General features: G+C 46.6%; 1 protein-coding gene across 1 annotated transcript in view; it reads right to left on the minus strand.

The window, feature by feature from the left end:
- Positions 1-22884, minus strand: part of LOC139237985 (cAMP-dependent protein kinase catalytic subunit alpha-like) — a 217238-nt gene extending 194354 nt beyond the window's left edge. Inside the window, exon 1 of the mRNA XM_070867358.1 lies at positions 22701-22884. Coding sequence (XP_070723459.1) covers positions 22701-22827 — 127 coding nt within the window. The 5' untranslated portion in view covers positions 22828-22884. The remainder of the gene's footprint in view (positions 1-22700) is intronic.
- Between the last annotated feature and the right edge of the window lie 1053 nt (positions 22885-23937).

Raw genomic sequence — 23937 nt, forward strand, 5'->3', positions numbered from 1 at the left:
CTGTGGCGGATGGTATAGTTATACGCTGATAGCGCGAGTGCCCACCTTGTATGCGGGCTGAGGCATTAGTATTTATCCCCTTGTTTTCAGCGAACAGGGATATGAAGGGCTTATGATCGCTTTCCAGCTCAAATTTGAGGCCAAACAGGGTACTGATGCATTTACTTTACCCCAAACACACACGTTAATGCCTCTTTCTCAATCATGCTGTAGGCCCTCTCGGCCTTAGACAAGTTCTTGGAGGCATAGGTGACAGGTTGCAACTTCCCCTCAATGTTAGCTTGTTGTAATACACACCCGACTCCATACGACGACGCATCACATGCTAGCACAAGTCTTTTACATGGGTTATACAAGCAGCTTGTTGGAGCATAAAATGTTTCTGGCTTTCTCAAAAGCAATTACTTGGCTTTTTCCCCATACCCAGTTCTCACCTTTACGCAATAACACATGTAGGGGCTCTAAGAGGGTGCTTAACCCCGGTAGGAAGTAACCAAAATAGTTGAGGAGTCCCAGGAACGACCGAAGCTCCGTGGCGTTCTGTGGCCTGGGCGCGTTCCTGATAGCTTCTGACTTGGTGTCTGTGGGCCGAATGCCGTCCGCCACGATCTTTCTCCCTAAAAACTCCACTTCTGTTGCCATGAAGACACATTTCGACCTCTTCAGCCGCAGCCCTACGCGATCCAGTCGCTGGAGGACCTCCTCCAGATTTTGTAGGTGCTCAACGGTGTCCCGACCCGTGACCAATATGTCGTCCTGAAAAACCACCGTGCGTGGTACCGACTTGAGTAGGCTCTCCATGTTTCTCTGGAAGATCGCTGCAGCCAACCGAATTCCAAACGGGCATCTGTTGTAAATGAACAGTCCCTTGTGCGTGTTGATGCAGGTGAGGCCCTTCGAAGACTCCACCAGATCCTGCGTCATGTAGGCCGAAGTCAGGTCGAGCTTGGTGAATGTCTTGCCTCCTGTCAGCGTCGCAAATAGGTTGTCTGCCTTAGGTAGCGGGTATTTGTCCTGTAGCGAGAAACGATGAATAGTTACTTTATAATTGCCACAAATCCTGACCGTGCCATCACTTTTGAGTATTGGAACAATCGGGCTGGTCCACTCGCTGAATTCCACTGGGGAGATGATGCCCTCGTGTTGCAGCCTGTCCAGCTCGATTTCCATCCTCTCCCTCATCATGAGGTACCACTCGTGCCTTGTGGTGAATGGGTCGTGCCTCTGGGACCAAGTGGATCCGCACCTTTGCCCCGGAAAAGTTTCCAATGCCTGGCTCAAAAAGGGAAGGAAATTTGTTAAGAACCTGGGTACATGAGGCCTCATCGACATGTAATAGCGCTCGGACGTCATCCTAGTTCCAGCGGATTTTGCCCAGCCAGTTCCTTCCAAGCAGTGTGGGGCCATCGCCTGGGACAATCCAGAGTGGCAGTTCGTGCACCGTGCCCTCATAGGTGATCTTGACCATGGCGCTGCCCAGGACAGTGATGAGCTCTTTGGTGTACGTCTCAGTTTCGTGTAGATGGAGCTCAGGGCTGGTCTAAGTGCCTTGTTGCACCACAGTCTCTCAAACATCTTTTTACTCATGATGGATTGGCTAGCGCCAGTGTCCAGTTCCATGGCTCCGGGTAAGCCATTCAATTTTACATTTAGCATCATAGGTGGACATTTCATTGAAAATGTGCGCACCCAGTGTACTTCAGCATCTGCCTCCTCTCTGAGGCTCTAAATTGCTTTGATCCACCATGGACCGATCTTCCTCTGCCACCTGGTGGTTAGCAGGTTTTGCAGAGCTTGCAGCTCGTCTGCAAGCTCGTTGGAGGTGCCCCATTGTTTCACAGCTCTTGCAAACATACCCTTTGAAGCGGCATGAATAGACTGAATGGAAACCTCCACAATGCCAACAAGGTGTGAATTGCCTTGCATTCATCCTTTGTTGCGGACTCTGGCTCGCCCGAGGCCTGCTGGCAGTTGCAGACTCATAGTTTCTGCCCTGTACATTTCTGCTCGCAAACACAGTTCCAGTTCATTTATGAACATTGCTAGCACTTGTGTGCTGAGAGATTTGTTTGGTGTTATCACTGGTGGACATAAACGCCTGTGCTATCGCAATGGCCTTACTGAGGGTCGGTGTCTCTACAGTCAAAAGTTTTCTTGGATGGTCTCGTGGCCAATGCCCAGTACAAAAAAGTCTGAGCATCTGCTCCAGGTAGCCATCAAACTCACATTGTCCTGCAAGTCGCCTTAGCTCGCCACTTCCTGACCTTCAGGTCGCTGGCACGTGTGGAACCGATACCTCGCCATCAGCACGCTCACCCTCAGATTAAGATGCTCCCGAACCAGTGTACACAGCTCCTCATACGACTAATCTGTGGATTTCACCTGAGCCAGAAGATTCTTCATGAGGCTGTAGGTCAGTGCCCCGCAGAGCAGACCGTGAGGAGGACCGCTCTCCTTTTTGCAGCGCTTCCTTCTCCGTCCAGCTCGTTAGCTACAAAGTACTGGTCTAGTCGTTCGACATAGGCTTCCCAGTCCTCACCCTCTGAGAACTTCTCCAGGATGCCCACAGTTTGCTGCATCTTTGCGTTGGATTCGTATACTCGTCGCCAGTTATTGTGTTCCCAACACAGATGAGATTGCACACAGGGAGGTTAAAGTAATAGTGACCTCAGTCTTATTAAGACACTCCAGAGTGAGGAACAGGCCTTTAGGGGCCAGCTTATATACAGTACTCCCAAGAGATGCTGGGATCCCTTGGGACTTCAGGGGATACACTCCCTGGTAGCGGAACATGGGAGTGCATGCTTTACAGATACACAACAGGTTGCACATAGCTTGTGAAATTAAAATTGACTGGGTAAATTGATATGAATTGCTGCTCAAGCATTCGGGAAGGGAAATTTATCATAAATTTAAGGGGATAATTCAATCTTATTTTTTTTTAAAAAGGTCCAGTCTATGTGGTTCCATTTAAACTCTGTTTAAAAGGATGTTTTTGTTGGAGGGAGTCTGTTGTGTTCTTGCAGACTGGACTGCTCTCTGGAATGACAATATTTTGAGGAGGTTCATTGAGAGCTTATCAGCAGTCCAACTGTAAGAAACATAATCACGGAAAAGCTTAAAACCAACATACTCGTGTAAATACCAAGGGAAGATAGTGGTTCAGGTATTACAGGCACCTACTACGCCCGAGCCAACTACCCCACTCATTGGTCAGACTACCACCTCAATCACTACGACTCCGCTTCCGGTTTGGAACTGCCCCAAACACAAGCCAGGCCCAAGGGGAGGCGTTGTTATAAGACCGGCAAAAAAGGTTGTGTATGACAATGTACATTATGAGTTGATACCTGTTGTACTTAACATAAGTAATATTCAGTTACCCAACTGGTGCCCAGATAATTTTAAGGAAATTGTATCAGGACCCGACTTCACTACTGTCGAGACAAGTAACAGGACTAAATAAGATGGAAAGTAAGAGTAGGCGGAAAAGAAGCATTGCAAATGACATAGGTTCAGCGTACGGGGCAGGAATGGCCACAGTCAATACCTTAGATATTACTAATCTGAACGCTAAGATAAAGGGATTGACCAGACAAATAAAACAGGTTTTAAATAGTTTAAATAATCAGAGACAGGTAGCAGAGGCAGGAAAAGATGACGGTATGCTGGAGAGAAGAATGGTCACCGTATTGGAAAGTCACGCTCAGACTATCAATCAATTAATCAATACTGTCAAGAAAGCAGAGAACTCAGGCGCAAGTTTTGTGCAATATCTCACCTCGAACAAGAAACACCATCCTCTAGATGGATGCCAGCTGCGAAAACACTGCAAGGTGTGGTTCAACAAGGAATGCGCCGGACCAATAGGAACACCAGCGATTGGAATAATATTGGGGATACCAGTATTCAATAATCAGACCGGTATGACTGTTTGACGTAAGGAATGTCGGAACCATACAAGGCGGAGTATGGCTCCGCCGACCAATATGAAACCATATGCGGTAAATCTATCTACCGGAATGACTGGGACCAGTCTGCACCAATGCAGCCGAACTACCCAGACTGTGCTCTGCCCATACAAGATCTATCCTGCTAACGAGGCCCAGTGTGGTTTCAAGAACAGCACCGCCAAGAACTGTACTCTGACCATGTTGTATGTAAAGACCCAAACATTCGTGCTCAGGAGTGCTTACTTGGGAAATGGGACTACGGAACACAAATTTGCCCGACATCCAAACCAGGCTTCTGCACTCACCCATTGATATCTATGAGACGTGGAAACAAAGAAATTATTAATATCGAAAGAAGAGGACAAGTCAATTATCACAGTACAAGAAACCTTGAAAACCCAGCTGGAAACTTATTTCGCTAGAAGGGACGTCAACATCCAGTTACAAAAGGAACACCTAACGGAAATCAGACATAAATTAGATTTGGTGTACAGAATTTACGAAAAGGTGGAAATAAATACCAGAGACATTGAAGCCAAAATCACCCGAATTAAGATTGGCACTTGGTGGGAAGAGATTTGGAATTGGGGAGAGAATGTAAATATCCAACCCTGGATCAGACTTTTCTCTCATCTTACGGTCATCTTGATAACAATAATTTCCAAGCATTAATTTACGTAGATTGGAGTTACAGCTGGGATGGGACCCCGCATCAAAGCCGAAGCTCTATTGTGATCAAATCATTTATATATATATTGATTGATTGATTTGATCAAAGGGAGGAATATGAAAGTATAGGCCATTATGCACTGTCAATTTTCTGTAGGAAAGAAGCTAGTCACCCCAATTGTGTTACAATAGGCCAGGTGAAGGCAAGTAGTGAATCGGCCATACATTAGCAAAACAATGGTCATTGAATTTAGCTGATTATATTAGACTTACTGACATGATCAGCTCAGACTTACCAGAGCCAACTCGACAGTTTCGGTTAGAACAGAACAGGCAGAAGAAAGTTAGGCAGAGTGGTGAACCTGTGGAATTCTCTACCACAGAAAGTTGTTGAGGCCAATTCACTAAATATATTCAAAAAGGAGTTAGATGAAGTCCTTACTACTAGGGGAATCCAGGGGTATGGTGAGAAAGCAGGAATGGGGTACTGAAGTTGCATGTTCAGCCATGAACTAATTGAATGGCGGTGCAGGCTAGAAGGGCCGAATGGCCTACTCCTGCACCTATTTTCTATGTTTCTATAAAGATAGACCATCCATAGTGAGAACCTAGGAGCAACACTCGACAGAAGTAGGTGCCAGGGAAGAGACCCTTGACGGAACAGTGTTGGTACGGACCGGACCTATTGGGTAACTATAAAGTATGAGTAGCGAGTCTTGTACTTCTGTATTAAACGAACATTAACGGTACCGCCATTGTCTAGTGTGTCATTTGAAATTGGACTCAAGAACCATCGCAGGCAACTGCTAGTCACACAACTAGTGAAATTGCCGTTCGAGCAACAGCACATTTCACAACTTGTCATTGATCTCAAAGCCAGATACCTCAGGAGGTGCTTGAATACTCTGTACAAAAAGCAGAACTTGATGAAGGGCAGTTGACAGGAACGGAATTATACTCTACTTCTAAAAAAAGAAGAGACAACTACTTCCACCTAGTGATAGAGAGAGCAGTGAGCTCAATACACTGGCAAATGCACACATTTCGAGAGTGTAATGTGTGCACCTATGAGGATGCTCACAGGTTGTGAGCCTGGGGGGAGCCAGGACCGCCATGTGGGGGCTGCCTGTCTTTTACCGGGAACTCATCAGGGTCTGGAACAAAGTCGCCACCAAGCGCAGCTCTCCCCCGTCTGGAGTGGTGGCTGTCCTTCAGGAGCCGCTGCTCAGGAATCCATACCTCCACGACCGCGGTTTTAGGTGGCAGGCGGACGAGGGGGCTGTGGCTGACAAGGTGACCAGGGTCAGGGACCTGTTCGATGGCGGAGGAGCGGGCTGGATGGCGCCAGACATGCTGGCATGGCACCTAAACTGGGCTAACGTCCGGCGCACGGCCAATGCCATCCCGTCGATAAAAACAGCTCTGGGCCCTGACTCCGTTAGGTGTGTCGAGGGGGCTCAAGCACGTGGGGAGATTCCGTCCGAGCTGACCCCTGTCCGGACAGAATTCCTCATCGGCGCCAAGCCCAGAAACCTCCCTCGGGCGCTGGCGCCTCACAACTTGAGCCTCCTCCGCGAAATCTCCTCCGTGCCCTTCAGTTCTGCGCGGAGGGGTTTCCTGTACGGGCTGCTCCTGCACACTCTCCACTTCTCACCCTCGTCTGCCATCCGGACACGCCATGGCGCACCACCTTGCCGTCCGAAGGAGGCGGGGGTCCCCAATGGAGTGCACTCTACGCGGGAGTCCTCCTTCTATCTATTAGGGATTTGGCCTGGAGGGTGTTGCACGGAGCAGTCCCGTGCAATAAGTTTTTAAGTCGGTTCACGGGCCTCCTGCAATTTCTGCGGTCTGGAAGAGTACGTGTTCCATGTTTTTACTGAGTGTGTGAGGTTGCAGCCCCTCTTCCAATATTTGAAGAGGCTGCTCCTCAAATTCTGGTTGCACTTCAGTCCCACACTCCTGATCTTTGGGCATCCTGTGCAGAGGGGAGCGGGTAGGTCCCTCGTAGGGCTGCTCCTGGGCACAGCCAAGGGGGCCATCAGCCGGTCCAGGCAGCGGGCGGTCGAGGGGATCGTTCAGCCCGACTGCCTGCCTCTCCTCCGTAGTTACATCCGAGCAAGGGTATCCCTGAAGATGGAGCATGCGGTGTCCACCGGTACGCTCTCGGCCTTCTGCGAGAGAAGGGCGCCGGAGGAACTGGAGTGCATCATCACCCCCGGCAACCAAATTTTGATTTGATTTGTTCCTGCCAAAGTTTAATTTGTTTATTGTGTCGGGTTTAGTGCCCCCCCCTTTTAGCCAGGGGGCACTTGTATAATGTGTTTCTAGTGCCCTCAAAAAAACAAAAAAGGGGGCACTTGAAAAGTTTTTTGGAGTGTGCCTCCCCCTTCAATCAGGAGTCACTTGATTACTGATACAACTCAAAATAGTTGTAGAGCTGTTGAGTTGTGAGTGGCTTAGCCAGTCACGTGATGTTCACAAGACTCAATAAAACCCCAGCCAGTTGGGTTCGGGGGATCCACGATGAGGCAGGTGGTTGTGAGCCTGGATGAACTGGTAATGTGTCGTGTGATTGTTAAACCTTTGCTAATAAACCAACTAGTTCTCAATAGCAACGTGTTGCTATGAATTCTTAAGCAAAGAAGCTATGAAGCAAATACATTACAGACAGTATTGCTGAGAAGGCAGCTGAAGTTACACTGAATAGCACTGGATGTTTCTCTGCCAGTCTCAGCTGCCTCAAGAGGTGCCATCCTGCTCAGTGGCTGATGCTTCAACAACGAGTATGGCTTCCAGTGAAGACTAAATCTATTTACATCAGCCTCAGCTGCCACACAGGCCTTCCTAAAGCTATTTGCAACCCTTACTAACCGCTTTTATTGTGCACGAGACTCATGCTAATGCAACCAACACATGAAGCACAGCTCTCAATGCAGCCTGCGTCAATTCCAAAGTTAGCTTCCTGGATGTGTTATGGACAGCTGCCAATTAGAGTCAGTAGAAAATGGGTCTTCTTGGCCACTTACCGTAGCATTAATGGCAAATTCACTTTGGGGTTACCGGTATGGAACTTAAGTCAATTTAAAAAAAAAAGCAGCTTTCACATCAGCTCGGCTCAGTTGGTAGCACTCTCAACTCAGAGTTAGAAGTTCATGGGTTCAAGCCCCACTCGAGGACTTGAGCACACAATCTAGGCGTAATTAATGTGCAGTACTGAGGGAGTGTCGTCCTGTCAGAGGTGGATGCGATGTTACACAAAGGTCCTATCTGCCAGCATAACACAATTCCCAATATCCTGGTCAACATATTTGCCTCAACCAACACCACCACAAATAGTTTAACTGGTTCCTCGTCAGTCAGCTCATCGCTGTTTGTGGGACATTTCTGTGTCTTACATTTATGTCGTGCCTTTCTAGACCTGCAGAACATTCCAAAGTGCTTTACAGCCAATAAAATACTTTTGAAATGTAGTCACTGTTGTAATGTAGGAAATGGCTGCCATTTCAGCTTCATTACAACACTTCACAGTAATTCACTGGATTCTTCTTTTGTATGGTACTAGCAAAAAACAAGTATCAATATCTATGTCAGATATCCAGGCCGAAGCTTCTTGTGCAACAGTGTGGATATCTTGTAGGCTGCCTGCGAATGTCCTCTGAGGGCAGTGTTCGATGATGTGCTCCAGGGTCTGATTAGGAGCTCCACAGTCGCATGATGGGGATGCTTCAATCTTCCACCTATGGAGAAGGTGGCAGCATCTACTATGACCAATGTCCCCTCTAATATTTTTGGGGACCAATATGGCCTCTTTAACAGCCATCAAAATTCCGCATGCGCGCGATTTTTCTATTTAAAAGCCGGCTCATCGGTTGCACGGGACCTCCAGTACACTGCACGGCCACACAGCTTAAAGGGAACATTGACCATGATCGGTTCTGAGGCAGTTGGCGTGGAAGGTTTGATCCTTCAGGTTGTACTGTGGAGTCCTCTATAAGGAATCCATTCCGTAGGTCGTAGTTCTTCCAAGCATTTCGACATCGGTCATTAAGGCTGAAGGGAGATCACTGAAGGTTTTGGTGACGGTCCAAAATGGCGTTCCAGATTTGAGATAAGTTGGTGGTAGGTTGGTTAAGTCGGCCTGGATCAGCATGCCTTTGCTGGTGTAGCGGTTGTATTGTATATATGTAGGTGTGGTGGTGTAATGTTTGCAAGCATGAGAAAAGCATAGCGGTGATAAGTCTCATAGTAGAGTTCAGCTGGACATCAACGGATTTGAAATGCGGACTTGAAAGCCATGCCGGAGAATAGTCCTCCAGGGCGAGTGTTGCCATACGGAGAGTTTGAGCATCTGTTCCCCACGTGGATCCGGCGAGTTTCTGAATCAGGTTATTCTTTAGTTTCCTCCCAAGGTTCTGGAGACGTCTGTACGACAGGGTGCAATCGAGTGCGACTCCTAAATAGGAGAGGTTTCTGGCATGGTTTACCTCTGCGCTACAAAAAGAGACTTTCAAAGCTCAGTTTGCTTGATGGGTGTTGAGGTGGAATGTTGAAGTGACAAGTCCTTTGCGGATTTGGCCGAAGTCACGATCAGCATAAGTAGGCTTCCATCCTCTGTTAATCACTGGTCAGGGTCTCTTCGGTGGTGGACAGATTCTTGATTTGCGTCACCAAGGCAATATTATCAGCATATACGAACTTGTGTTTCCGGCAAATTACTGATGTAAACGTTGAATAGCACGGGTGCCAGGACACAACCCTGCAGGAGTCCATTGTTCAGTGTCCTTTATCTGCTCTTCTGAGTGCCAGCTTACATACGCAAGCGTCGGTTGCTAAGCATGGAGTCAAGAAGATGGATCGCTGTTCTGCGAAGTAAAATGGTCGAGAGCTTGAAAAGCAGTCTATGTTTCTATACAGTGTCATACACTGCAGACATGTCCATGGAGTGCCACAGCGGTCTTGAGCTGGAGCAGAAAGCTTGCTTCAATGTGCGTTGTTAACGCTGCCACTTGCCACAAGCCAGTTTGCTCCTTAGGGATGGTGGGCTTGATGTGGCGTAGTAGCCTCTCCAGCGCTTTATAATAACGGCAAAGTAAGGAGATCGGGCGGTAGTTGGAGGCTTCGCAAGCATTTGTCCCCTGCCTCAACGGGGCAATTATTTTAACCTCCCTCCAGATAGATGGAATGTTATCGGTTACCTTGGAAAAGGAGGTAAACCATCTCTTCGCTTTGGGTCGCAGTGCTTTCAGGAATTCTGGGTGAACACCATCTGGACCAGCAGCTTTTCCAGATTTAGCTGTCGACAGGACTGCGGTTAACCCGTCCAAGGTGAATGCATCAGCCGTAGTTCACAATCTTGGTGCTGCCATCAAGTTTGCCGAAAGTTGCCTCATCACCCGGTGTTGGGATTCTTTGTCCACCGGAGTCTTTTATTTTTGCATCGAGTGGGATGCAATGGCGTCCGCTCTGATGGTCGTGTTGTGTTTATAGGCGGGGTTTTCCCCGCCAAGTTGACGGAGCAGGGCCCAGGCTTACCTGCTGGAGCATCGTCTCCACAAGTCTCTGCCACTTTTCAGGTCACACCAAATTCAAAGGCTCCAGCATTGCTGGTTTCTTGTTCAGTGAATACCCCTGGCAGAGAGCCTCGCTTTTTTCTGTTCAACAAGAAATGTATGTATTTCTAAACCCCCAAGGTATACTGCGTTTTGCGGCAGTTTTAACAGTTCCTATAAATCTATTGAAGGCATTGGTGGTTGGAGAATCCACTTGATGCTGGTGTCAACTGACTTTTGGAAGGTTTCCCAGTCTGTTCCTTTGCAGTCACGGTCTTGACAGGAATTCGATGTCAATGTTGATGATTGAGGGCCTGTGTTGACTGTTGGGGAAGTCGTCAAAAACGGATCTGGAGGTGACGATTGGGTTTCCTTTGCTGTCTTTGGAGAGAGGAAACATAGGTCTGGGTAATATTCTCTCTGCCAACTTGACCTCGATCCTTGGCATCAAAAAGGAGAAATTTATTCTCGAGTGAAGCCCACTGTACAATTGCTTCTCCATTATAGTTCTCGTCTGCATAGCCCCACATTGTATGGCGGCTATTAAGTGTTGATACTTATAGCGTAACTACCTTTTTAATGGCAAGATTTTATGTTCCTGTAATGCCAATGACGCGCTTCGGCCAAGAAAGGGAACAATTTAAACTATGGAATCTCACTCATACAGGTAATAAATTGCTGGCGAGTTTTTAAAACTTACATTTTTTTTCTTACTTTTCCTTTCAGTCTCTTTTTTTCTCTCCCTTGATCCAATCTTTCTTTCCCTCTCTACTTCTCTTTCTGTACCTGATTTGACTTTAATTCGCTTCTGCGTCGTTCCTCTGTTTCTTTCTCAATCCTTAAGTCTCACAAGTTAAGGAGCTAGATTGTTGGTCCCGTCGCTCAAGGCGGTGCCAGTTGCCCCGGCCGTGCCATCATCAGCTCACACTTCCAGGGCAAAAGTTTTCGAGCTGAAGGGCAAAGCAAAAAGTCTAACTAACGATGCCCTGCTCCAGCAACAGCGGGACCAATAAGTTAAGGGTAGGACGTTATTGATAGAATAGCACAAGCCAGTAACAAGCATTAGAAGCCAGCAATGATAGCACGCTGGGGGAGCGTTTGGAAGTTCTAAACATGGCGATGTCTTGTAAGTTCAAAAACGCAGATGTAGATTTAACCAAGCAGCATATGTGTGTGCCAACCTCTTTCTTGGAAAGGAAACAAATTGTTGTGTAGCTTGGTTTTAAATGGGGGAGCACGCATTATTATCTCCTGCAGCAACCAGCTTTCCAATAACCTCAGCAAATTCCAGTGCGTCAGACTCTCAGGCTAACGTGCAGACCTTTACTCGGCTCGCTGGGTGCGGCACGAGAGCACCAAAACTAATTAGCAGTTGTCAGAATGGCTGCAGGCTGCATCATTCTCCCCTGCCAATTTTTGGGAAAGTCGCAGAGTAAGGAAACAACAACTTGTATTTATATAGCGCCTTTAACGTAGTGAAACGTCCCACAGGAGTATTATGCAATAAAAATTTGACACCAAGCTGTGCAAGTAGAAATGAGTACAGGTGACCTAAAGCTTGGTCACAGAGGAGCGTCTTGAAGAAGGAAAGAGAGGTAGAGAGGCGGAGAGGTTTAGGGAGGGAGTTCCAGAGCTTGGGGCCCAGGCAGCTGAAGGCACGACCGCCGATGGTTGAGCGATTATAATCAGGAATGCTGAAGAGGGCAGAATTAGAGGAGTGGATACATCTCGGGGGATGTGGGGCTGGAGGAGATTACAGAGATAGGGAGAGGCGAGGCCATGGAGGGATTTGTGAATAAGAATGAGAATTTTGAAATCGAGGGGTTGCTTGACCAGGAGCCAATGTAGGTCAGCGAGCACAGGGGTGATGGGTGAGCGGGACTTAACAGGGCATTCAGAACAGAAACACAACAACTTGTGCCAATAACACAAATGCAATTCGAACATTCTGGTTGGATGAACCAAGATGGGTCGGATGGCCTCCCTCACCTGCACTTATCTTGTGATTGGGGAGACTGCAATGTCCAGGCCGTAAATAGGGCAGATTTTCAATCGCGGTTTGGCAGTTAAAGATGTGACGCAGAATGGAACAATCTTCATGTTGGGGTGCTAGCACTTAAAAAAAAAAATGAAGCTTCTTGAAATTAAAGACATTTTCAGAACATAAAACAGAAATTGCATTGAGATGAATTATTAGATATTTATAACCCAAACTCAAGTGGGACGGCAGGAACCAAGAGCTTGTGAACTCCCAAACTATTTGCCACGGACCTTTACAAACTGTGCTGTTTGCAAAGGTAATGAATCGATTATTGTATTGCTGTACATATGTACCGATTACATACATAGGTCTTTTGCAGGTTGTGGGCGGAGACTGAAAGATTGATTTAAGAAAAGGGCTGAAGAGTAAGTGAAAGAGGTGACATAAACAGATACAAAAAGACTTCAAAAAAAAAACTCAATGTCCCGTTTAAGGAAAGTGACTTCTTTTCACAATCCCAGAAAGATGCTTTGAAACACAGGGTTGGTTTGGAAAATAGGAGGTACTTCATTTAGAACAAGACTACCATCTACAGGACAACAGTTGTAAATGCCAACCGCGTTCAGTCAGCCCACACTAACCATGACCAACCATATGCGCTCAACCCACACTTATTCCAGCCAACTACATCCAACATTCACATTTAGCAAACTATTTTACACTTCTTAAATAGATTAAGTATACAGACAGATCAGTTAAGTATAAGCCAAAAGAAGCAAGGTGGTTCATTTTTGGGAATCAGAAGGTCGTGGGTTTAAGTCCCACTCCAGAGACGTGAGCACATAATCCAGGCTGACACTCCAGTGCAGTGCAGTGCAGTACTGAGGGAGTGCAGGCCTGCCAGAGGTGCCATCCAGCTTTGAAGGTGTAGTACAGAATTGCCATGAGGCTGATCTCAGAACGACAAAGAATTACATAATGATGAAAAAGTAACAAGTATTTAGCCTTGAAAGTAGAGGGAATCTTATAGAAGTATACACGGCATTAAACAGCACAGGTAAGGTTAATCCATACTGCTACAAGATAGGCCAGGATACAAGGGCGCATCGGTCGAAATGAAAATTTAAGGCAAATATGAGGAAGAAGTTTATGTAATAGAGTGGATATGAAAATCCTAGATTTGTTAGAGACAGGTAAATAATGTGGTAAGCTTCATCTTGGAACGTGTCCTAACTCACACCAACTCCCGCTCATGCATCACCCCTGTGCTCGTTGACCTACATTGGCTCCAGGTTAAGCAACGCCTCGATTTCAGAATTCTCATCCTTTTTTTTAAATCCCTCCAGCGCCCCCCCTCCCCATGTATGCGCTTCTCTAATTCTGCCCTCTTGAGCATCCCTGATTATAATCACTCAACCTCCCACAGTGCTTCACAGGAGCATCAGCCGTGGCTCAGTGGGCAGCACACTCACCTCTGAGTCAGAAGGTTGTGGGTTCAAGTCCCACTCCAGGGACTTGAGCACATAAATCCAGGCTGACACTCCCAGAGCAGTGCTGAGAGTGCGCTGCACTGTCGGAGGTGCCGTCTTTCGGATGCGACGTTAAACTGAGACCCCGTCTGCTCTCTCAGGTGGATGTAAAAGATCTCACGGCACTATTTTGAAGAAGTACAGGGGAGTTATCCCTGTGTGCTGGGCCAATATTTATCCCTCAACCAACATATCAGAAACAGTTTATCCAGTCATTACCACATTGCTGTTTGTGGGAGCTTGCCATGCGTAAATTGGGAGCCACATTTCCCACATTACAACAGTGACTACACTCCAAAAAGTACTTCATTGGCTGTAAAGCGCTTTGAGATATCCGGTGGCCGTGAAAGGTGCTATATAAATGCAAGTCTTTCTTTTTATAAAACAAAATGTAACTCTTAAGCCACATAAGATATTAGGACAGGTGGTCGAAAGCTTGGTCGAAAGAGGTAGGTTTTAAGGAGCGTCTTAAAAGGAGACAGAGGCGGAGAGGTTTAGGGAGGGAATTCCAGAACTCGGGCCTAGGCAGCTGAAAGCATGGCTATCAATGGAGGGGCAAAGGAAATCGGGGTTATGTAAGAGGCCAGAATTGAAGGAAAGCAGCATTCTCAAAAGGGTTGCTGGGCTGGAGGAGGATACAGAGATAGGGAGCGGTGAGCCCATGGAGGATTTGAACGCAAGGATGAGAATTTAAAATTTGAGGCGTTGCTGGACCGAGTGCCAATGTCATCATCACAGGCAGTCCCTCGGAATCGAGGAAGACTTGTTTCCACTCCTGAAGTGAGTTCTTTGGTGGCTGAACAGTCCAATATGAGAGCCACAGACTCTTGTCACAGGTGGGATAGATAGTCGTTGAGGGAAGGGGTGAGTGGAACTGGTTTGCCACACACTCTTTCCGCTGTCTGCGCTTGATTTCTGTATGCTCTTGGCATTGAGACTCGAGGTGCTCTGTGCCCTCTCGGATGCACTTCCTCCACTTAGGGCGGTCTTGGGCCAGGGACTCCCAGGGGTCAGTGGGGATGTTTCACTTTATCAGGGAGGCTTTGAGGGTGTCCTTGTAGCGTTCCCGCTGCCCACCTTTGGCTCGTTTTCCGTGAAGGAGTTCAGAGTAGAGCACTTGCTTCAGGCAGGTCAGCAATCACAGTGGTGATGGGCGAATGGGACTTGGCGCGAGTCAGGACACGAGCAGCAGAGCTTTGGCGGAGTTGGAAGTTTATGGAGGGTGGAAGATAGGAGGTCAGCCAGGAGACCATTGGAATGGTCATGGATGAGGGTTTCAGCAGCAAATGGGCTGAGACAGGAGTGGAGACGGGCGATATTGCAGAGGTGGAAGTAGGCAGTCTTGTTGATGGAGTGGGATATGGGGTCGGAAGCTCAGCTCCGGGTCAAATAGGATGCCGAATACGAACGATCTGGTTCAACCTCAGACAGTGGCCAGGGGATTGTGTTGGCGGCGGGCACACAAGACAATGATCTTCGGTCTTCTCAATATTTAATTGAAAGAAATTTCCGCTCATCCATTACTGGATTTCCGACAAGCAGACTGTACCAGGCAACTGCTACCACAAATGATCAATCTCTGCTCAGCAGCCGGAGGAGCAGTGAAGGTGCTCTGGGCTGTCCCTTAGCTCATCAAATTACTTTAGCCTCAATGAAACTACAGTTTTACTTATAAAAAGATTGAAACAGAATTTTTTCTGATGCATAAAGCAAGATTTGCACCCACAAGTGGCAGCAGGTAATGATGTGATTGCATACTCACATGTGTCTAAACATAAGAATTAGGAGTAGGCCATTCAGCCCCTCGAGCCTGCTTCGCCATTCAATGAGATAATGGCTGATATTCTACCTCAACTCCACTTTCCTGCACGGTCCCCATATCCCTTGATTCCCTTAATATCCAATATAAAATTCCACCACATTGGGCTCTTCACAATTCCAAATTACAGGTGGAGCTCATTTAACTTCAACCATTAAATTTGTGAAATGCCTCTCAAATGTCACAACTTGCGTGACAGCCACTTTGTTCAAAATAAAAAAAACCCTCCGCTCACCTGGTGGTTCAGCTTAGCAAGCCAGTGATGAGCCACCAAGACGAGGAAAGTCCCTGATTCAACTCCCGGTCTGTGCTGGGCTCGCTTGTCTCAGTTTGGTGGCAGTAGGGACATTAGACTTGAACCTCTGATTAGTGATGGAGATAATCAGCCAGTGTTTCGGCTCCTGACACCTAGTGGAACCGCACGTGTGGTGGTCGAGATTGAGGACAGGATCAGGCTAAGCCAAGACACCTTCCCTCCGGTCGGATGTCCTACTGCTGCTCATGGTCCAGATTCACACAGATGGAGAATGATCACTTGGCCAAAGTACCAAAGGACAGCAGGCGCCAGTCAAACTGTACCCCAACAAGCAGCAATGCCTCCAGGAGAGATGAGAAGTGTAATGTATTTGCTTCATGGGTTCTTTGCTTAAGAATTCATAGCAACACGTTGTTATTAAGAACTAGTTGGTTTATTAGCAAAAGGTTTAACAATCACACTACACATTACCAGTTCATCCACCAGGCTCACAACCACCTGCCTCATCGTGGAACCCCCGAACTCAACTGGCTGGGGTTTTATTGAGTCTTGCGATCATCACATGACTGGCTAAGCCAAGCCACTCACAACTCAATAGACCTGTGAGCATATTCACAGGTGCATACATTACAAGGAGGAAATTGGCAAAATAAACAGGGGGCAGGCGGGGTAGAACTGTCCTCATTCTCTCATTTTCCCTCATTTTCTGCACGCTATGAGAAATTGCTAAGAGAACAGAATCAAGAAAGATGGACAGTTAAACATAGCAGACCAAGGCTTGAAATAGGCCCACGAATCAGAGGACCTCCATAATACAAATCCTTCCGCTCAGCCTATTTCACCAAACAGGTTCCCCCTTGCTCACCCTCCCCACATCCAGTTTTATTGTGTTTTATTCTTTCAACAGAAACGGTTTTTAGGGTTTGAAAATGGTTCTGAATTCTGAACTGAAAATCAGTACGAATAAGAAGCTTCAAAACAGAACAGAAGTGGCCATTTTTGTCTAACATGTGAAAATAATACAGACATTGACTCCTGTTTTGTAACCACAAGATGTTTTATTAAACCATTCGGAATTCTTAACCCTGTACAAGTAAACTTATTACTTTCTGCAGGTTTGAATAATCCAGTGACGTTGAAAAATTTCTCAACGGAGTCTGTAACTTTTTTTTTAGATATAGTTAACAGTTGCACTTGCCGTTGAGTGTTTTCGCCCCATTGTGGGGTTTTTCGATGATTTTCGGCTGAAACGAGAAACATCCATTACAAAAATGTTACTCCTTTTTACTGCCACCAATCTTTCTTCTTCACTTCGGATTGACGGGAAGCTCCAGGGTCAAGTCCTCTCCACAGCTTCCATCTTGGTCTATCTTCGTAGGAGAAGCAAAAAACAGAGATTCCATAGGGCTGGATGCAGGGGAAGCCCCGCAGGTGCCACACGACAAACGTAAGCTCAGAAATACCCACTGCAGGGAAGAGAGAAGATACAAGACAAGGTGGGGGAGGCGTTCCACACAGGCATGACCCTGCTAAAGCCAACGACATTGTGACAGAAGAGCCGGCAGCTTGCAGTTTTAGAAAGGTAAAGCACCTGAAAGCTAGCACATCCCCCCAGCAAGAGCAGAAGCAGAGATATGGAGGGAAATCCCAAAATAATAGAACATGCGCAATGAAAATTAGAAGCAAGGTCAGCAAAAAGAAAGTAGCAGCAATGAGAGAATCTTTCCCCAAACAGATCCGGTATAAAAAGCACAAATCGACACCCGACACAGAACCAATGGGCAGAGGCGTCCATGCAAAGTACAAACGGTTTCCAACTCATGGATAAGGAAAAACTCACCCAGAGGGAGTGGACAGCACAGTGCATGTCCAAACTGTGACCTGTGGGCCGCACCTGGCCTTGAAAGCCCAGATAACTCGGTCAGATTGGTGCTATTTCTTATTCACTGCTTTGGCCAGGTGGGATGTTTGGGGCCGGAGATTTGGAAAGAGCTGTTCTTGGCGATGTTGCCTCATTGGACGACAAATCCTAAATCAGAATCCGGGATCTGTTAAGATCAGCAATTTGAGACAGATGACCAAGCACGTGGATTTCAACTTTACATTGTGGCCCCCGAGGAGAGAACCTACACAGCCGATAAAAACATCATGGGTTAGCACAATGACCTGGAACCTGGCTTCAAATCTAGTCCACAACAATGGAGTGAAAATCCGTCAGAATCCTATTTGTGAAACAAGTTTGGGTCATTTCAACCCGGTGGGCAGGGATCCACAGCACGAAACTATCGTCAACCGAAATGTTAACCTGTCCTTTCAGCTGCTGTGATGGAACGGTTATGCGTTTCAGCCATTTTGTTTTGATTAAAACTGTCCCTAATTCGGCACTAATCTGGCTAGCTTATTCGGAAGGAGCTGCTGGATTATCTCCCTCTGATCCCCACCCCTAGTTACCAATACTAGGCGGCACAAGTTTAAAAATTAGGGTAGTACAATAAGTTACGAAGGCCATCAAGGCTGACAGTATAAGTGGATTCAAGAGACAATTGGATGCATTTCTAGTGAAAGGAGATTTTGATGGATTTGGTGGTGAAGAAGCTGGGTAGGTGGGTTTGAAGCGTACAAAAGGGGCGGCTTGTTTCCCTCTTAATGGACGATCACTGTTGCTAAAACTTCTAATGTTCTTTAAAATATTCAGATGCTTTTCCACATAGTTAATGAAGATTCTAGATGGTGTAACGATCAGAAACAGACAACTACAAACTGCAGTTAACCATCATTTTCATCCCTAACCAGACCAGTAATCCCAGTCAAACACCAATTCATTCCTCTGAAAACAAGATTACTAATAGTCATTTCTATCCTCAACCACTAAGCTGGTTAAGCTAATCACAATTTCCAGATTTATTATTCACCAAAGTTTTATAACATTTACAACCGTGGCTCAGTGGGTAGCACTGTCGCCCAAGTCAGATAGTTATGGGAGACTTAAATCACAAAAATCCAGGCTGACACACCAGTGCAGAGCCGAGAGATGAGTCGGTAAACCAAGGCCCCGTCTGCTCTCAGGTGAACATAAAAGATTCCATGGCACTATTTCGAACAAATGAGTGGAGTTGTCCCGGTGTCCTGGCCAATATTTATCCCTCAATCAACAGAACAGAAACAGATTATCTGGTCATTATCACATTGCTGTTTCTGGGAGCTTGCTGTGCGCAAATTGGCTGCCACGTTTCCTACATTACAACAGTGACTACTCTTCAAAAGTACTTCATTGGCTGTAAAGCGCTTTGGGACGTCCCGCGATCGTGAAAGGAGCTATATAAATGCAAGTCTTTCTTTTTTTTTAAAAACTAGTTTTAAAGTTACAACAGGATTGTACATCACTCACTTGACAGACTTGATTAAGTCAAAACCAGCATAGTTTTACCAGGTATATACTCTCCTCCGAATTACTCCTAGTGGTGGTGCTGCTCCTTTCTCCTCCCTATTATGACCAGACGTCAGCCTCAGTGGGTCGCACACTCGCCTTGGAGTCAGAGGCTGTGGGTTCAAGTCCCACTCTAGAGACTTGTGCACAAAAATCCAGGCGGACACTCCCAGTGGAGTGCTGAGGAAATGTTGCACTGTCGGAGGTGCCGTCTTTCGGAGGACACGTTAAACTGTCTGCTCTCTCAGGTGGATGTAAAAGATGCCATGGCCACTATTTCGAAGAGGAGCAGGGCAATTCCCCCCCCCCCCTCCCCCAGATGTCTTGGCCAATATTTATCCCTCAAATCACTCTCACACAAAAAAAAACACTAATACAAAAAGCAAAATACTGCAGATGCTGGAAATCTGAAATAGAAACAGAAAAAGCTAGAAATACTTAGCAGGTCAGGCAGCATCTGTGGAGAGAGAGTGTTAACGTTTCAGGTTGACGACCTTTCGTCAGAACTGAAAAAAGTTAGATGCAACAGATTTTAAGCAGGTGCAGGGATGGGGGCGGGGAGGAAAGAACAAAAGAGAAGTTCTGTGATAGAGTGGAAGTCAGGAGAGATTAAATGGCAAAAGGTATGATAGTACAATGCAATGGGAGATGGTAATGTCTGACCTGCTGATTATTTCCAGCATTTTCTCCTTTTCATAAAATCATGGAAATTTACAGCATGGAAGGAGGCCATTTCGGCCAGCCAACAAAAAATTATCCAGCCTTATCACACTTTCCAGCTCTCGGTCCATAGCCCTGTAGGTTACGGCACTTCAGGTGCATATCCAAGTACTTTTTAAATGTGGTGAGGGTTTCTGCCTCGACCACCCTTTCAAGCAGTGCGTTCCAGATCCCATCACCCTCCGGGTGAAAAGAATTCCCCCTCAAATCCCCTCTAATCCTCCTATCAATGACTTTAAATCTATGCCGCCCCTGGTTGTTGACCTTCTTCTATGGGAAATTAGATTTAGAAACATAGAAACATAGAAAATAGGTGCAGGAGTAGGCCAGTCAGTCCTTCGAGCCTGCAATAAGATCAAGGCTGATCATTCCCTCAGTACCCCTTTCCTGCTTTCTCTCCAGACCCCTTGATCCCCTTAGCCATAAGGGCCATATCTAACTCCCTCTTGAATATATCCAATGGCATCAACAACTTACAGGGAATTCCCTAGGTTAACACTCTCTGAGTGAAGAAGTTTCTCCTCATCAGTCCTAAATGGCCTACCCCTTATCCTAAGACTGTGTCCCCTGGTTCTGGACTTCCCCAACATCGGGAACATTCTTCCCACATCTAACCTGTCTAGTCCCGTCAGAATCTTATATGTTTCTATGAGATCCCCTCTCATCCTTCTAAACTCCAGTGAATAAAGGCCCAGTTGATCCAGTCTCTCCTCATATGACAATCCAGCCGTCCCTGGAATCAGTCTGGTGAACCTTCGCTGCACTCCCTCAATAGCAAGAATGTCCTTCCTCAGATTAGGAGACCAAAACTGAACACAATATTCCAGGTGAGGCCTCACTAAGGCCCTGTACAACTGCAGTAAGACCTCCCTGCTCCTATACTCAAATCCCCTAGCTATGAAGGCCAACATGCCATTTGCCTTCTTCATCACCTGCTGTACCTGCATGTCCACTTTCAGTGACTGATGAACCATGACACCCAGGTTTCGTTGCACCTCCCCTTTTCCTAATCTGCCGCCATTCAGATAATATTCTGCCTTCGTGTTTTTGCCCCCAAAATGGATAACCTCACATTTATCCACATTATACTGCAATGGCCATGCATTTGCCCACTCACCTAACCTGTCCAAGTCACCCTGCAGCCTCTTAACGTCGTCCTCAGTTTAGTGTCATCCGCAAACTTGGAGATATTACACTCAATTCCTTCATCTAAATCGTTAATGTATATTGTAAAGATCTGGGGTCCCAGCACTGAGCCCTGCGGCACTCTACTAGTCACTGCCTACCATTCTAAAAAGGACCAGTTTATCCCAACTCTCTGCTTCCCGTCTGTCAACCAGTTCTCTATCCACGTCAGTACATTAACCCCAATACCATGCGCTTTGATTTTGCACACCAATCTCTTGTGCGGGACCTTGTCAAAAGCCTTTTGAAAGTCCAAATACACCACATCCACTGGTTCTCCCTTGTCCACTCTGCTAGTTACATCCTCAAAAAATTCCAGAAGATTCGTAAAGCATGATTTCCCTTTCATAAATCCATGCGGACTTGGTCCGATCCTGTCACTGCTTTCCAAATGCGCTGCTATTTCATCCTTAATGATTGATTCCAACATTTTCCCCACTACTGATGTCAGGCTAACCGGTCTACAATTACCCGTTTTCTCTCTCCCTCCTTTTTTAAAAAGTGGTGTTACATTAGCTACTCTCCAGTCCATAGGAACTGATCCAGAGTTGATAGACTGTTGGAAAATGATCACCAATGCATCCACTATTTCTAGGGCCACTTCCTTAAGTACTCTGGGATGCAGTCTATCAGGCCCCGGGGATTAATCGGCCTTCAATCCCATCAATTTCCCTAACACAATTTCCTGCCTGAGAAGGATATCCTTCAGTTCCTCCTTCTCACTAGACCCACTGTCCCTTAGTACATTTGGAAGGTTATTTGTGCCTTCCTTCGTGAAGGCAGAACCGAAGTATTTGTTCAATTGGTTTGCCATTTCTTTGTTCCCCATTATAAATTCACCTGAATCCGACTGCAAGGGACCTACGTTTGTCTTCACAAATCTTTTTTCTCATTGCATATTTATAGAAGCTTTTGCAGTCAGTTTTTATGTTCCCTGCAAGCTTCCTCTCGTACTCTATTTTCCCCATACAATTAAACCCTTAGTCCTCCTCTGTTGAATTATCAATTTCTCCCAGTCCTCAGGTTTGTTGCTTTTTCTGGCCAATTTATATGCCTCTTCCTTGGCTTTAACCCTATCCTTAATTTCCCTTGTTAGCCATGGTTGAGCCACCTTCCCCGTTTTATTTTTACTCCAGACAGGGATGTACAATTGCTGACTTAACTGGTGATTTTTTTGGGGGTGAGCAGGTTGGTTGCTTCCATTTTGCCAGAGCACTTTAAAAAAAATACTGGGAGGACTGAAGGTGGGTGAAAAGCCTTGCTCGGACTGAGCTCAGTCCCCCACCAGGCACCCTTTCCCCCCACACCACCCCCTCCTCTCTCTCAAATCTTCCCTAAACCTCCTGCCCAATCCCTTTAAATCAATGTCCCCTCCCTCTGATTGTTGACCCCTCTTCTATGGGAAATTTGATGTCAATTAAAAACAAAAAACAGATTATCTCATGATTTGTGGCACTGCTGTTTGTGTGTGCGTGTGGGATCTTGCTGTGCGCAGGTTGGCTTGCTTCCATTTTGTTGGAGCAGTGAGGGCCTTGCTCATAGTGAGCTCACCCCTCCACTCCCTCACAGCCCGCTTATTTTGTCTCCTTTCCCCCACCCCCGGGGGACGCACCGCTTTCTTCTTCCGTCACGCTCAAGCCGAATTCCCTTTCCTTGCACTGGACACGACTGGTGGTGGTGGTGATGCTGCTGCTGCTGTTCCTGGCCCACTCGCAGCTGGCCAGTTGACAGAGCTTCATGTCCTCCTGCTCCTCCCGCCCATTGGCTGCCGCTGCCCGATTGACTACAACAACAACAACGTGACCCGCGCTCCAGCCCGCTTGGCGTTCGCCTCACCTCGGCCCGCAGGACCACAACATCCCGCCCATCGGTGATTGACAGGCGAGGGTAGCCCCGCCCCTTCAATCGGTGATTGACGTGACGTCACGTCTTCAAACGGCGGTTCAACTGTCCTGATGACGTCATCCCTCCTCCCCCTCCCCCCTCCCTTACAGTAAAGCCTGGTTAACTTAACCAGAGAAGAATGGTAATCAGAACAATGTCCCTTGAGAAACTGGACAACCCTGGTTTACCTGATGGCCCGTAATCTAAATAGTCCATCAGAAGAATGGCCAATGGAAAGAAGCTCAGGCGAGCTGCAGGCTTTTAGCTGGTTAAACTCGAGTAATACTGCGTCAGGGTCCCTCAGCTATACAACTATATCTAAGCCCTCTGAGCTCTACAGGAAGAGAGTGCATACTCTATACTGGCCAAACAAAATTACTACATTTGGATGCCGGTTTATCCATAGCTTCATATGGAGACTTGAAAATGTTGCCGGTTTCCACGTGGCTCAGACAGCCCCTCACCCTATATTCTTTCTATTACATCATGAAAGGATAATGGAATGTTCGCCTTTATCTTAAGAGGGCTAGAATACAAAGGATCGGAAGTTTGCTACAGCTGTACAGAGCTCTGGTTAGACCCCAATTAGAGTACTGCGTTCAGTTCTGGGTATCGCAATTCGGAACGATATATTGGCTTTTTGAGGGGGTGCAGCGAAGATTCACCAGAATGATACTGGGCTAAAAGGTTTAAATTATGAGGGCAGGTTACATATTGGCTTGTATTTCCTTGAATATAGAAGATTAAGGGGTGATCTAATTTTGATGCTTAAAGGAAATGATTAATGGAGTTGATAGGGTACATAGAGAGAAACTTTTTTTTTCTGGTGGAGGACTGCAGAGCAACTTAGAGCTAGGCCGTTCAGAAGTGATGTCAGGAAGCACTTCTTCACACAACAGGTAGAGGAAATTTAGAACTCCTTCCAACAACAACATTAATATAGCACCATTAACAGAGTAAAATTT

The sequence above is a fragment of the Pristiophorus japonicus genome, chromosome 24 (genome assembly GCF_044704955.1).
Source record: "Pristiophorus japonicus isolate sPriJap1 chromosome 24, sPriJap1.hap1, whole genome shotgun sequence".
Lineage (NCBI taxonomy): Eukaryota > Metazoa > Chordata > Chondrichthyes > Pristiophoridae > Pristiophorus > Pristiophorus japonicus.